General features: G+C 44.7%; 1 protein-coding gene and 1 pseudogene across 1 annotated transcript in view; both read right to left on the bottom strand.

The window, feature by feature from the left end:
* Nucleotides 1-7401: 7401 nt before the first annotated feature.
* The window catches only part of SLC12A8 (solute carrier family 12 member 8), a 158019-nt gene continuing 149047 nt past the window's right edge, over nt 7402-16373 (bottom strand). Inside the window, exons 13-14 of the mRNA XM_006154559.3 lie at nt 13550-13610; nt 7402-8859 (exon numbers count right to left, since the gene is read on the bottom strand). Coding sequence (XP_006154621.1) covers nt 8697-8859; nt 13550-13610 — 224 coding nt within the window. The 3' untranslated portion in view covers nt 7402-8696. The remainder of the gene's footprint in view (nt 8860-13549; nt 13611-16373) is intronic.
* Nucleotides 10774-11606, bottom strand: LOC106735497 (60S ribosomal protein L6 pseudogene; annotated as a pseudogene).

Raw genomic sequence — 16373 nt, 5'->3', positions numbered from 1 at the left:
GACAAGTTGGCCCTTAGAGATGGCAGAGACTTTTTTTTTTTTTTAAGTTTATTTCCTAAGAGAGAAAAATAGTTACCCATGACTGGGACTCACCATGCCACAATCTCCTTCCCAGCCTCCCAGCCAGGACCCCAGGAATGTGTGGGTACACCCAGTGTGTTCAGTCAAACCAGGACCCAAACCCGGCCTCCCATGTGGCTCCAGCATCACGCAGTGGTACTCTGTCAGCACCACAGCTGGACCAGGAGAGCCATTCCTTAGGGGAGATATTGCTGTGTGTGGAAACTCAGACACTGGGTCTGAGGAAACTCATCCCCAAGGGCCTGGATCCTCTCTGAAGAGCACAGATTAAAATCTTCTAAAGCAGGGCTCAGGAAAGTTTTTCCATAAAGGGCCAAATAGTAAATATTTTAGGCATTGCGGCCATGTGGTCTCTGTCACAACTGTGGAATTCTGCCATTGCAGTGCAGAAGCTGTCATAGATGATATAAATTAATAGGCATGCTGTGATCCCATAAAACTTTATTTTCAAGACTAGATAATGGTTAACTGGTTAATTTTTTTGTTACGTGAATTTCATCTCAACTGAAAAGGAACTACAACAGGCCGTGGGCTTCATTTGGCCCACAAAGCCGTGGTTTGCCCTCACCTTCACTCTGCCCACTCTATCTGTAGGAGAGTCGGGGCAGGAGGGGTGGGTAGGGGATGAAGGGGTAGTGAGGACCTAGAGAAAGGCAAGGCTGCCCACCATGGGAACCATGGAGAGTAAGCAACAAGTGAGCTGAGTTTAAATCTGGCTCTGCCCCTTCCTAGCTATGGGGCCTTGCATAAATTACTTATCCTGAACCTCCATTTCCTCATCTCTAACACGGGAAAAATAACAGAAATACCTCATTGAGTTGTGCTGTGAATCAAATGAGACAATGAATGTGAGTGTCTAGCATAAACCTCGGTGAAGATTTTTAATTTAATTTTAAGGGTTAGCTATGAATTGCAGGACCCCAGGTGTGGCTGGGTGCTAGACCAGGGAGCCCAGGCAGGACACGGAGACCTAGCAGCCAGAGAGACAGAACTGGAAGGGAGAGAGAAATTGGGGGCTGCGGGAGAGGTGAGGGGCAGGCTCTACCAGTTAGTGGCAAGTACATAAGTGGCAGGTCTACGATTAATAGACCTTACAGGTGCAGACGCTCACGCACCTGCATGCACACACGCACGCGGAGGTGTTACAGCCCAACTCCATCATTCTTAGGAGAAGGGAATGAAGTGCTTTGTCTCCAACTCACCCACATGAGCCAAGGGGAAGTGCCTGGCCACAGCGTGGGTTAGTGGACTCCAGCCTGGTTCAGCACGCCTCAGCAGCACATGACATGTTGAGCTCTGCCCTGGGATCACTGACACTCATCACAGAGCCTGGAGCTGATGGAGACAGTCTGAGAGTCAGAGCAGCCCAAAGCCTTTCTACCTTGGTGAAAGAGGAGGGGAGGGTGTCTTTAAAATGCCGGGTTCCTGGGAGCAGCAGTTAGCGTAATGGCTATGTCGCTGGACTCCCACGTAGTCGACCGCGGTTCGTGTCCCAGACCCAGTGGCTTAAAACTCACGCCGGGCATGTGTGTGTGTGTGTGCCCAAGATCCCGAGAGGACAATTGAGGAGAAGGGATTGCAGTGTGGCCATCCCCCCTGGAGGGTGATTTCTCACTTTTTGTCTCTCTGTCTCTCTCTCTCTCTCTGTCTGGTGAGCACACGCGCCATACAGCAAAAACCTCTAAAAAAAAAAATGGTGGATTCCTAAGCTCCACTCAAGAAAATCTGATTTAGTAGCTCTGAAAAGGGCATAGGTCTGGAAATCCGCACTTTAGCAAGCATCTCAGGTGATTTTCTTACATTATTGACTGAGATCCCACTTCTAGAAATAAGGTTTTGCCTCCACTCTTCTGAAAGCAGCTCTCTGTGAAATGAGGGGTCCCCAAAGTCCTTCCTGTGGTTGCCATAGAGCAGCTATCTTATGCCTCCTCCATTCTTCTCAGGAGGAGAAGGCCGTCTGGGGTTGGATGTCTTGGAGTAAAATGAGTAATTCTAAAACAGGCATGAAGTTTCGTCCATTCAGAAAAGAGTCGTCCCAGTATTCCTCAGCCAGTAAGGGAAATCTCATGGATGACTACTCTTCTCAGAACCCTCTGGTTGAATCACCCAAGTGCAGCCTCTTCCAGGCCCCGTTTTCTCATTTTCTGGCCTTCTAAGAGGTCTGTGCCAAGTTCCTGCTTTTTCATCTTAAAACACTCTGCTTCCAGCACCTACAAACTGAGCTTCAGGCTGCCGAAGAAGCAATTACTATCATTTTGTATCATGGTTTCTGAATCAAGAACATTTTTGTACACCTACACCACCTACACATTCAAAAAGTACTTACTGGGGGCCAGCAGGTAGTGTGGTCATTAAGTTGGGGGACTCCCACATGGCTGACTGTGGTTCGAGTCCTGGATCTGGTGGTTTGAGAATCACACTGGCACATGTGCATACATGCATACCCAGAATCCCAGGAGGAGAATGGAGGAGAAGAGATTGTGGCATGGCCATCCCCCTGAGGGGTAATTTCTCACTTTCCTTCTTTCTCTGTCACACTCTGTCTCTCTCAGGGGAACACATGCACCCTCTAGCAAAAAACCTAAAATTTTTTTAAAAATTAAGTATTAATACTTTAGTGAGTGACTGAAAGAATCCATGATAAGTTGGATGGGCTGACAAGGCACATGAAAAATACTTAAGACCGTAACTGAAATGACTTCCTACAGAAGACACACCTCTGCTACTGAATGTCTTTCACTTATTGGAGGAAAACCAATGTAGATCATAAATGAATGAGCCAAAACTACAAAGTCACTCACACACACACACACACACACACACACACACACAATTTACCGAAATCTTTATGTCTAAGTAAACGCTGTTCCTTCAAAATCTGCATCTTGGGAGGGCTTTCAAAATTATTTCAATGAGGTACCAGTAGTTGGCATAATGGCTATGTTGCCGGACTCCCATGTAGTCGACTGTGGTTTGAGTTTTAGACCCAGTGGCTTAAACTTACGCCGGGCATGTGTGCGTGCGTGCCCAAGATCCTGAGAAGAAAATGGAGAAGGAATTGCAGTGTGGACATCCCCTCTGAGGGGGTGATTTCTCGCATTCTGTGTCTCTGTCTCTCTCTGTTTTCTGGTGAGCACATGCGTCCTATAGCAAAAACCTCTCTAAATAAATAAATAATTTCAATGACATTCAGTCCTCAAAATGTGTTATGTTAGAATCTCATTTTTGGAATTTGCCTTAATAGTTGGTTTACTTTATGGTCATACCTTATTTCTGACCCAAAGAAGATGACTTAGCTGGATCAGACTTGCTTGCAAATGATTTCTGGTGCTTCCAGAAATCAAATGAACTCTCAAAGGATTAAAAACTTGCTGTCAATTAATTCTAATATTAATATTCAAAGGCTCTGAAGAGAGTACTAAAAATAGAATTCTTTGCATGATCAGGAGAATGGAAGAATCTTTGGATCTACAAGAGGAGATGGAACTTCGAAAGCATGAACTACTTGGGGCAGATCCGGAGACTCGCTCATGTGCCCACCAGACCTTAACCCAGCTGTTCGCCCTATAGCACTGTAGCAGGGACTGGCCAGATGTCCATCAAATCTGCTGCTTCTTTTCCCTGAGCATACAGCTGGCCTGTATTTCCCAGCCCATCTTTCCGTCAGATAGACTGTTTAGTTTTGGCCAATTGAATGTGGGAAGGATTGATACAATTCTTTTCAGCCCTGGCCCCTAAAGTCTCCCTGGGACCCTCCATGTTTTCCTCTGGTGTCTCACCTTCCAGTGGGATACTGAGAATTCAGATGACTCTGAGAAGTAAATGTTCAAGCTACTCAACTGAAGGAACCTAAACCCTGGAATGACTACAAAGTGGAGCTCCTTGCCCTTCTGACATGTATTCCACTGTAACATGAATTAGAAGTAAATTTAGAGTGTCAAATCACGGAGATTCGGGGGCTGTCTGTTACAGCAGCCAGCTCACCTTGACTAATACAGACATACAGTTACATAGAGTTACTCATGCGAGAAGCCACTCAGTAAGAAATCAATACTGCCATTTGGAGCATCTGCCCTTCCAACTTTCAGTTCAGCGTCCATATTCAAAATGAGTGCTGTCTCTGTCTTCAGCCCCTTAACATAAAAGGTGTATGTCACATCTCACGGATCAGTACTCCTCAAGGCCCCTGCTGGCTGCTGGGAGTGACTGCTAATCCTCTGAAATACCGCCCTTGGGGCTCCCCAGAGTGAATCTGGTACATACCACCTGGCCCATTTTTTAAGCCAGTCTTCGCATTAGATGAATCCAGTTTTTTTTTTTCTTTCTTAACAGAATCAGGGAAGTGTGTGTATGTGCATACACATGTGTACAAAGCACACACATATACACACACACTGATGTGTTTTTTTAATAAAATAAAAGAGGAAAAAACTTAGGCCCTCCATTACTTTAGACTACTACGTAGAGACCATTCTGCCTGTAGATGGTGGCTGTGCCCCCTCAGTTCAGGGAGTGGTGGTGAGTGTCCATCCTCCACTTGCCCAAGCCCACCAGAGCTAGGGAGCAAGGAGAGGTGAGGGTGCCAGCCTCCGTGCTAGGAGATGGGCTGCATTCCCGGGAGCACAGCCAACTGGGGACCCCTGGTGCTGGTGGGTCTTTCTTGCCATCTGCTGTGCCTTTTACTTGGATGTGACTCCCCTCCCCTAAGTAGCTCATCAAGAGTAAGGGGTGGGACCAGCAGTTAGCATAATGGTTATGTCGCTGGACTCCCACGTAGTTGACTGCAGTTCGCATCCTGGACCCGGTGGCTTAAAACTCACGCTGGGCGTGTGTGCGTGCCCAAGATCCCGAGAGGAGAATGGAGGAGAAAGGATTGCAGCATGGCCATCCCCCCGGGGGGTGATTTATCACTTTCTGTCTCCCTGTCTCTCTGTCTGTCTGGTGAGCGCACGGGTCCTATAGCAAAAAACCTCTAAAAAATAAAATAAAAAAATAAGAGTAAGAGGTTTTGGCCTCCACTTTCTGCCTCAAGCTGATAAACTGACATCTATTTCTGCTCATGAGTCTCCTCTAAGAGCCCAGGTACATCTCCAAGATGCCAGACGCCGAGCAGTGTCTGGCAAGCATAGGTTTCTGCAATTCCCCTGCCTGTGGAGAAGCGTAAACAGTGTAGAGGTATAGACACCCCACGCAGCCACTGCAGCTGTTCCGCTTCTCTTGGGCATCCTCCTTCTCTCAAGGGGATAAGACATAGCAAGGAGTGGGTCTTCCGGTCTAGAATAAGCCTTAGTTCGAAAGGACTGGAAAGTGGGTTAGGTTTTTTATTGTCTAAGAAAAATTTCCTAGACTCCAGAAAGGGACAAAAAGCAGGGGTAGAGGAGGGAAGTGCTCAAATCAATTGGTTAGGTCAGGTGTGCGCTGGGGAGCAGGTAGGAGGGGCACAGAGTCGAAGTGCCAGTCCAGGGTAATTGTCAGTCCTCCCTGCTCTGCTGTGGGCAGGCTGCAGACTTCCTGCTGTTGGCTAGTGAAGGTCCCCGCTATGCCTGAGGCTCACAGAGGCAGTTAGGCCTCCTGAAGCAGCAGGATTTGACTCTGCTGAGTTTCAGGCTAGCAGGTGCCAAGAAACACTGCGGTTCTCGTGTTGTTGGTTTTTGTCTTTGTCTTGTCCACAGTAATAGACATGGAATCAGCAGAGGTGACAAGAGAACACTCTACGACGCCGCCCCCACCCCCATCTTTACTTCCTCCCCCAAAACGTGAGTGTCATTTTCCTTAGTACTCACGACTTCATCTGGACACAGGTAGCAAAGATCATTTCCACTTTACAGAGGAGGCGATCAAGGCTGAGGAAAGTTCCGAAGGCTCTTCAAAGTCACAGAGCTCATACATGGTTCAAATGGGGTTCAAACATTTTCCTCTCTACATCCCTGAGACTGCGACTCTCTCCCAAGAGCCCACTTGAAGGGAAAAGATAGGAAGAAGAGTTGTTCGGCTGAAGCTGGGTCTGCTCCCTCTTGCTTGGGTCCTTCTGCCTCATTTGGCTCTGTTCACCTGGTTCTCTTGACTAAGAAGCTTTTCCATACCTTTTTATCAACCTGGTTTAAACCTGTTTCCTCCCAGAAGTCTCCTTTCTACCTCTGAAAGGGTGTGTTGAAGCACAGGTGTTCCCCAGCCTCTCAGAAGGTGGGCTTCACGGTTAAGCACTCAGGTGCACGCGATACTCAGGGCTCGCTAACCCTCCTTCCCTGCCCCACTCCTCTCATTCCAACCTCCCCGGGTGCACTGCTCAATAAAGCAGCAGCTCCTAAGCTTTTGACTTCCAGGGAACCCAGGCCTTGAAGACTGGAGCGACGTGGCCATGAGTCAAGGAAAGCAGGCAGCCAACCAAAGCTGTCAGAGGAGAAAACAAATCCCCTCTGAAGGGAGCTCCCCCTGCTGACACCTTGACTTCAGCTCATGGATAATTCCACACTTCTGTCCTCCAGAGCTATAAGAGAATACATTTCTATTATCTGTAAGCCACCCACTTTGTGTAATATGTTACAGCAGCCGCAGGAAACTAGTGCAACTTCTTAAAAGGGGCCTCTGAGATCACCCCATTTGGCCCTTCATGTAATAGTCTGCCTTTTTATGATGCATCTATTTCTCATGTGCCCATTGCTAACTCACTGTTTGTTAGTATTTAACCAAAGCCAGATATTGTGAGCAGTTACCATAGAGGAGATCACATTTCCCAGGACAGAATGTTAAGGTCTAACTGGCTGCTCACCACAGCCTTCCCAGGCCTCATTCCCTCTAAGACTCTTCCATCCAACAGGCCAGTGTTTCTCAATATGTGGTCCAAGGACTGCCCGCAGTGAACCACCTGAGGCATTTGCTAAAGACATCAAGTCCAGGACTCTGCCCTGAACTTACCAAATAAAAGGGGTGAAATGCAGAGGTCTGCACACTGAGCAAACATCCCAGGTGATTCTTGACTCATTGACTTAGGAGAAGAGTCAGACGTGACCCAATGATACTTCCCTCCGCGGATGAGTGGTGAAACCACTGCCCCGGGCCAGGTGCTGAATTTATCTGGGGGAAGCCATTGACACGGCCCCTAGGACTGGATTCTAGTGATGGATGCCAGGCTGAGTTCACAGAGGAACCAAGAATCCCATCTCCTCATGCCATGCATGCTGCGAAATAGCTGCAAGGGTTGTCGGGGAGTTGGGGCCCACACAGACGTTTGAGAACAAGAGTCATCATTAGGCAATTCACAGTAAGTTGACTTTTTAATGAGAAAGAACTTGACTAAACAATAATAGCTTACAAATGCATATACCCTTTGATCTTGCAATTCTACTTTGGGGGATTTGTCCTACAGATATACTTGACCCTGGTACATATATACACGATTATTCACTGCAGAACTGATTGTAATAGCAAAAGGTTGGAGAGAATTCAAATGCAATCACTGTGGAACTAATGATAGCGCTTTCATACAATAAAAATGATGGGGAAATTGTATATATATTGATGTGGAAATGACTCCAAGATAGATCATTAAGGGAAATGGCAGGGTGCAGAACATTGCTTAGTGTGCTACCTTTCATGCATTTAGAAAAAAAGTGATGCAAACCCGAGTTCCTGTTCGCACCATATGCATAAATATGCATGAGAATAGTGGCTACTTCTGGGCCAGGGGATAGGACCTGAGCAGGTGGGGAACAAGGCTGGGAGGAAGACTTTCTCGTTCTGTGATTATGTATTTGTTTATGGTCTCAGGAAAGCTCTTTGTCTCCTAAGCCTCCATTTTCTCCTCTTCCCAAGTCTCTTCTGGTTCCTACAGTCCGTGTCAGGTCCTGAAACCAGAACTTTGGCATGGATTTCCTCTTTAAAATTTTACTCTAATCAGATCATCTACTTGTAAACGTTTTTCAGAGTCATTGTGTTATTTACGTCAACTGTAACTAAACCAAGCCAAGAAGGCCATGAAGGAGGTGTTTTCTCATGCTAGTATGCCCCATAATAAGAAATTTTCACTCTGTGTGTGATTCATTCTTTCTTTATTTTAATGTGGTGTGCAGGGAGTAAAAAGTGAGGGAAAAGGAGACCGTTATTTCTGACAGGGTCCACCATGTTGCAACCCTCCTGCCCCAAGCCTCCCAACTACCAGGATTATAGGCACGCGCAACTGTGCTCTGGGTATTCGGGTTGGTCTGGGAGCCAAACCCAGGCTGCCTGAGTGGCTCCAGCTTCCCAAGCAGTGGCACTATCTGTGCATCACCATGGCTGGGCCTGATTGTACTTCTGGGGGTGGAACCACGTGAGTGTATTCTTTATACAGAAAATAAATAATAGAATAAAATTTAAAAGAAGCATTTATCATAGCCCTCAGAATGGCGTCTCACATGGAGCTCTCCAGGCTGGGTGCCACGTGCAGAAACTGCTGCCATTCCTACCATGACCCTGACTTAGATGTGGTGCTCCAAGCCAGAATGCAGATTTCCACCCTAGCGGCGTTGAGAATGGGCCTCGAATTTCCTACCAAGGAGAAGCAACCCCACATAGTCCCAGAACTGGGTCCACTGTGCTGGGGACAGCTCCTAGACAGGAGGACCCCAGTGCTGCTCCTAGTACTGAGGCATCAGCTGTTCCGGACTCACGAGGGAGGAGTGGTGGTAGCGATCCCGAGTGGCAAAATCTTCATTCTCCTGGGTGAGCTGAGTCATTGCCATGTCAACCCTGGCTGGGGATGGCGCCAAAATGATCTGTTCCTGGGGTGACCGCCAGCTCCTTCAGTGAGAGAGACACAAAGGGTGATGAGATGGAAAGAAGCAGTGAAGACTGACCTGTGGAGGCAAGTCTACTCTGCAGAGAGATCGTTTACAAAAACATTAGTTGTGCTAATTCTAAACATGTATTTAAATGTTAAAATAGAATTGTTGAAAGCTGGATAGACCAGAGTTTGTGAAATCAAAGTATGGGTAATTCTAAGTATCGAGTAAAATAAGAAAAGAGTGCTATTTGCCCTTCTTAAGTGGAAAGTATTAAACTGTACCCACCTGAAAGGAAATAACCCGCAAAGAGAGGGTTTGCCTTCCTGATGCTGCTGTGTTGGGGTGCTGTAGCTTTTTTTTACCTTTTGGTCAGAAGAAGTAATGGAATGGAAAGACTGGAAAACTGAGAAGAGTAGGAGAAAACTTCTTTCTGATTGATTAGAAAGAAAGTCAGGTGAGGAAGGATGTGCAGAACTGAAGCTCACATGTGCAGTTCACACAGCTAAGTAAACCCCAGAGGCTCTTAGATTACCAAGGAGGTCTCAAGACAAAGGGCAAGTCCCCTGATAGAGAGTCCACTGGCACTGGAGGCTCTGCACACAGTGTGAGTTGGAATAAACAGCTAAAAAGGTGTTAGAGATACATAGGGAATGTGCCAGAGGCAGAATGGAACAGCCAGGGTAGCTACAGAAGATAGAATCTGGCACTGCTCTGTCCCTAAAAACTTAGTGGCCTCAGGAAGGCCCTTCACTGCCTTGTGTCTCTTCTTTGTCATTGTCCCAAGTCTCTCCCAGTCCTACAGTCTATGGTAGGTCCTGAAGTCATGACTTAGGCACGGATTTCCTCTTAATGATGTCATCCTAAAAGAATCACCTACTTTTCTAGCAGTAAAGTTCAGTTGTTTAAATAAAAAATGTATCTGAGAATTATACAAAGGTAAAAATCTAATGTTACAAATCTGTGGAACTTAAGCAGAAAACCCCAGCTGACTCTGGCAAAACGTCCTCTCTATTCTAGACGTTCAGATCACGGGACTAAGACATCACAGCCATCTGTTGAGAACATATGTGAATTACATAGTTCGGGGTTTCTGAGAACCGAACTGACTTCTGTAACAGGTGAATGTTCAGAAAGGAAGGTTCAGGCCAGCAGTGGTGGCGCAGTAGTGGCGTGATGCTCCCCGGTGCTGGACCCACATGGGACAGTCCCAGGTGTGCATCTGGAGCTTTTCTCTACACACATAGTTGTCCATGGCCCATGATCTGGGCTGGCTAGGGGTGGGTCACTGTGTGAGGACCCTGTTGGAGATGCCTCTCTTTCTCTCAGAGTGAATAAACTTAAAAAAAAAAAAAAGACTTTCTAGTATATACATATGTATGTGTGTGTGTGTGTGTGTGTGTGTGTGTGCACATGTTAAGAATTATTTAGCTTTATTTAGTTTCAATTTTGTCAGAGAGGGACAGAGTGAGAGAGAGAGAGAGAGAGAGAGAGGGGGAAAGCAAGAAAGGAAGTTGCCAGGTCCAGGACTCAAACCATGGTCAGCCATGTGGAAGTCCAGCTCCCTTAACCACCACACCACCTACTGGCCCCATATATATATATATGTATATATATATATATATGTGTGTGTGTATATATACATATATACACACACACATATATATACACACACACACATATATATTTTAAAATTTATGTATATTTTAAAATTTATTTATATATATTTTAAAGTAAGGTTAGAAAGTGATAAAAATGTCCTAACAGTCAACATATAGGTGGTTTTGTCAATTTCTTTTTCTTTAGGTGAAACCGTTACATTCTTCTGAGTTCAGGAAAATAATATACAATATTTCACTTTTTAACTCTGAGTGTCTTTTTTTTTATGATCAGTTATTTAATTAGGTTCTTGGCAAAAAATTTACAACACCAATTTGTGAGGATAAACTCCATTTGTAATAGATCTCAGGTAGCCCTGGAGTTGAGGAACAGCTTTGATTTTTGATAAAACTTGCAAGTCCATAGGTTTCTGATGAACCTTGCGCTGCTCTGAAATCTCATATTTCTCCTTCTCTGTGTTGAAGATCTCACCTTCCTGGTGTCTGGGCTTCTGCAGCTTCTTTTTCTTGACGTAAGCATTGGTAAAGCGCTTTGGGATTTTTACTTTGCTAATATCAGTTTTTGTGGAGGTGGCAATGACAAATTTCTGGTGTGTTCTATACAGTGGAACTCAATTGAGAATCAGCGGCCCAGTTACAAGTAGCAAGCCACTGCTCAGCTGCTTCAGGCAAACCCCTCTGTGGTGTCCAGTGAGGATGGTCAGAATGGTCCCAGGAGTGATGCTAGCTTGCAGCTTTCTCACATGCTGACTGAAGGGTTTTTTGCTGTGGCTCAACAGCTTTAGAGGCATACCTTTAATAGGATAACACCTAGGCATTTTGTGCAGTTTAACCACCCGGGTACCACCATTCTTGTCTCATCAACTGGTTTTGTGACAGTTGCAAGAACCTTCTCCTATTTCTTTTCGATCCTCGATTTAGTGGCTGAGTGTTTCCTCTTGTGCATGGCCTTCCTGGAGTACATGGCAGACCGGGAGTATCTGCCGGTGCCCTGGACTAGGATGGGGTTTTGGCTGAAATGGGGCTTCCCCTTCTTGGGCTTTGTAGCCTTGGGGTCACCCTTTTTAACCTTGCCACTGACATCAGCCTTCTTGGCTTCAGGTTTCTTCTCATTAGTGTCCTGCTTCGCAGCTCTTTCACCGGCCATCTTGTATAGTGGGAAAGAGAACTCTAGTTCTGAATGCCTTAAGAATCCTCATCCGGACGGTGGCTAATGATTCAGGAAAGAAAGTCTTCTCAAGGTCAGGCTTAACTTTACAGTGACTAGGAACTGGAGGTGTAACAGAAGTGCATAACTAAGTTCTGTCCAAACAATCGTTACTTTAGTTTCGAAGGGCATTTGGGGGGAAAACTATGAAATACAAAACAAAACTACCAATTCCTATTTTTAAGTGAGTCACCATTTCTTGGTCCTTTTGCCTTCCTGAATAAACACCACAAAATCACCCAGCAGCCATGGGGAAGCCTGCAGGTTAGATGACGACTTAGCTATGGCCTCCTCCTTCCACTTCATGGGCCCACAGAGCCGGATGCTTGTTGGGAATGGTGTGGACTGAATTCTATTCTAATCAAAGTTCCTTTCTAAAGATAAACTCCTCCATATACATTCTTCTTTCTACATAGCGCTGCAGTGGCCTCTGAGATGAAATCCCAGGAATCCAGAGTGCAACATAAGGAGTGGCATCCTTTCAAGGCCATTTTTAGGCTTTACCCCCAGAAATGACTAAAAATGTTCTTATAAATCAGACAAGGCCAAATGCTATCACCCACGCACCACTTGTAGCTCTAGCATCTGTAGGTGGTTTCTACAGAGACTATTTCCTCTTGAACTCTACTTTCTTCAGAATGCAGTTACAGGGGGAAATATCTCAGTGCAGATTTCCAAGCTTAGGTCTCAGACTAGATGAGGAACTGAGAGGCTACTGCCCTTCTCAGAGCTCCACACAGGACATCAGCCCAACCCTCCCAAGAAGATGACAAGGGTCCCCTCCACCCCCACGCTCCCTCTCGGGGACCTCAGATCAGGCTTCTCCTTGTTGGTTCCTCCAGCCTTTGTCCCTTTTCCCTCATCGTCCCAAGCTTAGCCCCAAGTTTCCACTTCTTGTGCCAACTTGAATAGATCAGCAACGCTTGTCAAGAGTTGTCTCGAAAGGGATTCTGGGGAGTGCGGAAGTATTATTTAGTGGGTACAGAGCTTCTGGAGATAGATGGTGGTCATTATTGCACAATAAGGATTCTGGACTTCCATCTGGGAGCAGTGAGAAAGGGTTCCATGATCTAATAGCAATGCCTGGGTATAGGAGATGAAAATATTGGCAAGAACAACCCAAACATCTAGAGTTTCAAACAAACCAACAAAATAGAATCAAATAAACACTTCATTTGGGTTTTCCCTGCCTGCAGCTTTGGCTCCTTACTGATATCGAAAGGAGAGAGAAGGGTGGAAGGAATTCTCCAGAATCCTGAGGCCTTAAATGTGAGGAAGAATTGGCACTGCAAGAATGAAGGAGGTGAGATTAGGGCACATGCTAAGTATTGCCTCCTCTATAAGGTCTTCCCTGTTTCTCAGGAGAAGTTTACTGCTTTTCCCCATGTTTCTAAGCATGGAAGTCCCACAGAACTCCTCCAAGATCTCTGCTTCATTTCTGTACGTGGCCTCTGCACTGAGCCAACACAGTCCCATCAATGGTCTCTACCTTGAGGTGGAAGAATGTGGTTCTGAGTTTTACGCGTCCCTGAGGCTTTAATTTCGTGTGTGATTATGTATGAATGGTAATGCGTCTTAGATTGCGAACTCACTGAGAGCAGCTCTCTTGATTTATTGCCGCAGCAATCAGATTCCAAATAAAGCCCTTGCGCAGGATGACTGAGGATAAGAAGGGTGGAGGGCCTGAGTCAGAGGAAGCTTCTGAGGAGCTGAGGCCAGGAAGCAGGCTGTGGTGGAGGGCAGCAAGGAGCCAAGTTGGAGTCTCCTCGAAGGTCCCATACCACGTTCCGACCTGAGCCCAGCAAGGAGTGGGACACCCTTAGCGCCTCCCAGGGTTCTGGGATACTCATCTTTACTGAGACTGGCCCCAAATTGGCACACACCTGCAGGAGGGGATCAGAAGAGACCACATCCATCGGAAAAAGCTGAAGTTGGAGGCAGATCCTGCATGGAAGACATACATATAAATACTTATTTAAAAAATCTACATATGCATCTAGAATCCCAGTTTTAATAGGGTGACTATATACCCAACACACAGACATGCACAAACACACACACACAGAATTAGCACAAAGATTTTTTTCCTTTTTAGTCTAACCAAACAAAATTCACTGCAATACTCACTAATAGCAGCCTACTGCGTGCCTTGTATCGTGTGTAGTTTCCAAAAATTTATTTCTAAACTCCAAAATCCCAGGAAGGAAACTGAGTAAAGTGCTATAGAGAGAAAAACAGAATAGTTGCTAACTTCAGTCTTAGGGATTTTTCTTTTTTAAAGTTTTTTTGCCATAGGGCACATACCTTGGAGAGGCAGAGAGCAGGAAAGTAAGAAATCACACCCCCCGGGGAGAGGGGGGCAGATGAGGTGGCCCCACCACAATCCCTTCTTCTCTATTCTCCTCGAACCTTGAGCAGGCATGCACATGCACCTAACATGAGTTTCAAGCTGTCAGATCCAGAACCTGAATCATGGTTCGCCACGTGGGAGCCCAACACCTCAACTGCTGTTGGCCTCTCAGTCACTTGGATTTTAAAGTTTCTGGATCATATATTTTTTCCTTAAATTTACACTGATATGTGGTGAATACATGCTATAAAATCCCTATTTACTGCTTGAAAATAGGAAATATGCCTTTTTATCCTTGTAACTTTCACATTACCTCTCAGGATCAGACCCTTAAGAAGTTTTCAACAGGTCTCAAGTAAATCAAATAGCCTAGCATGTGGAATGTTAGAGCCGAAGTTTGAAGTGAGGTAGCCGTCAATATGGCTATTGGACACTGAGTCGAATAGAGTTTATTAATCTTTTTATTCAAAGGTGAGTTTATAAAGGAGATCAGGCAGTGGTAGTGATAAAATATATCACACTGAGGCTGAGCCTCAGTTCCAGGTCAAATCTGGAGACTTCCCTGAGTTAGCTGTGCACACAGGAGCCCAGGACCCAGGACTCGCTGAACCTGGGGAGAGACAGAAGTCTTGGGAGCTGGTTAGAGGTGCTATCTCTCTGTCACCTTCTGTCTTTCTCTCAATCTTTCTTGCTCATAGAAGAAAGAAATAAACAAACTTAAAAAAAAAAAAGTGGGCTTATAGAAACCCATATCGCCTTTGGTATGGATTTAAAAGGATATAGAAACACAGTAAATGGATGTAAATACCAGATACAGTGTGTGTGAAAGAGAAGGGGCTGAGGAAGGACGTTTAGAAGAAAAATAGAGAGGCAAAGCATTAATGGGACAAAGAAACGTGGTATTATCTGTTGAAGATAGTTTATAGTTTTATCAACTGGACTAGGAAGAAATGTTCACATGTTGTAATACTCACTTTGTAAGCTAAATAATGTGATTGAATGTATAAAAGATAATGAAATAGAAAAGTAAATAAAAAATGAAATAAAAATAAACATAAAAATAAAAACCATCTTACATCATACAGTATATCTAACTTTAGAAAAACAAATCAAATGTAATTTGAGAAAATGCTTTTCTAAATTATGTATTCATACACATGGTCCGAATTGATTACTTAGGTAATGTTCACTATATGGTCAGGAAGCTGGCATTATTTTAAGAAGCTTATGTTAGAAACTTGACAGATGTCAACAGTAGGAGACTGGTAATGTCTGTTTACTCAGTATCATTTAGTGTTCTTCTGGTTGAAAGGAGAACACATTTTAGATTTGCATTAATGCCTGCAGTTGCAAGGAGAAGACTCCTAATGTATTTTGAGGTTGTCAGAAGGAAGAAAATGAACATAAATATTTTATTAATTGGTCCTACTTATGAGTGATCATTTAGATGCTAAATTTTAGATGGACATTGGCCATTTCTTTTTAATTTAAAATTTTTTCTTTGTCTTTCTTTTAAAAAATTTGCTATAGGGTATGTGAGCTCATCAGAGAGAGAGGAGGAGAGAGAAAGAGAGAAAGAGAGAGAGAAAGTGAGAAATCACGCCCTACAGGGAAAGGCCATGCTGCAATCCCTTCTACATTCTCCTCTCAGGATTCTGGGCACATGTGCACAGGTGCCTGGCATGATTTTTCAAGCTGCCAGGTCTGAGACACAAACTGCACAGTTGGCCATGTGGGATCCAGCCATCTTAACTGTTTTGCTGCCCAGCTGCCCGCACCCCCCTAATTAATTAATTAATTAACATCACCTAATTAATCAATTCAGATCATGTGTATGAATACATCATTTAGAAAAGCATTTTCTCAAATTACATTTGATTTGTTTTTCTAAAGTTAGATATACTGTATGATATAAGATTTTTTATGTTTATGTTTATTTTTATTTTTTTAATTTTTTATTTACTTTTTTTATTTCATTATCTTTTATACATTCAATCACATTATTTAGCTTACAAAGTGAGTATTACAACATGTGAACATTTCTCCCTAGTCCAGTTGATAAAACTATAAACTATCTTCAACAGATAATACCACATTTCTTCGTCCCATTAATGCTTTGCCTCTCTATTTTTCTTCTAATGAGAGAGAAGAGCATCCTCCACAGGATCTGGTCATGCCTCTGTCCACTTCCTCCAGTCCTGCCCATCAGATCTTGGGCACCTGAGCATGTCTCCAGCCTGTTCCAGGCTGCTCAGGACGGGGATTCGAACCACAGTCACCATGAGCAATCTTGCTTCTCTTGAGCTGTGCACTCCTACTGCGCCACAGAGCTGTCACCGAAAGTTGGTTTTACTCTT

This window comes from Tupaia chinensis, unplaced genomic scaffold (genome assembly GCF_000334495.1).
Source record: "Tupaia chinensis unplaced genomic scaffold, TupChi_1.0 Scaffold000415_1, whole genome shotgun sequence".
NCBI classification, from domain to species: Eukaryota; Metazoa; Chordata; class Mammalia; order Scandentia; family Tupaiidae; genus Tupaia; species Tupaia belangeri.
This window is presented reverse-complemented; position numbering and strand designations above follow the sequence as displayed.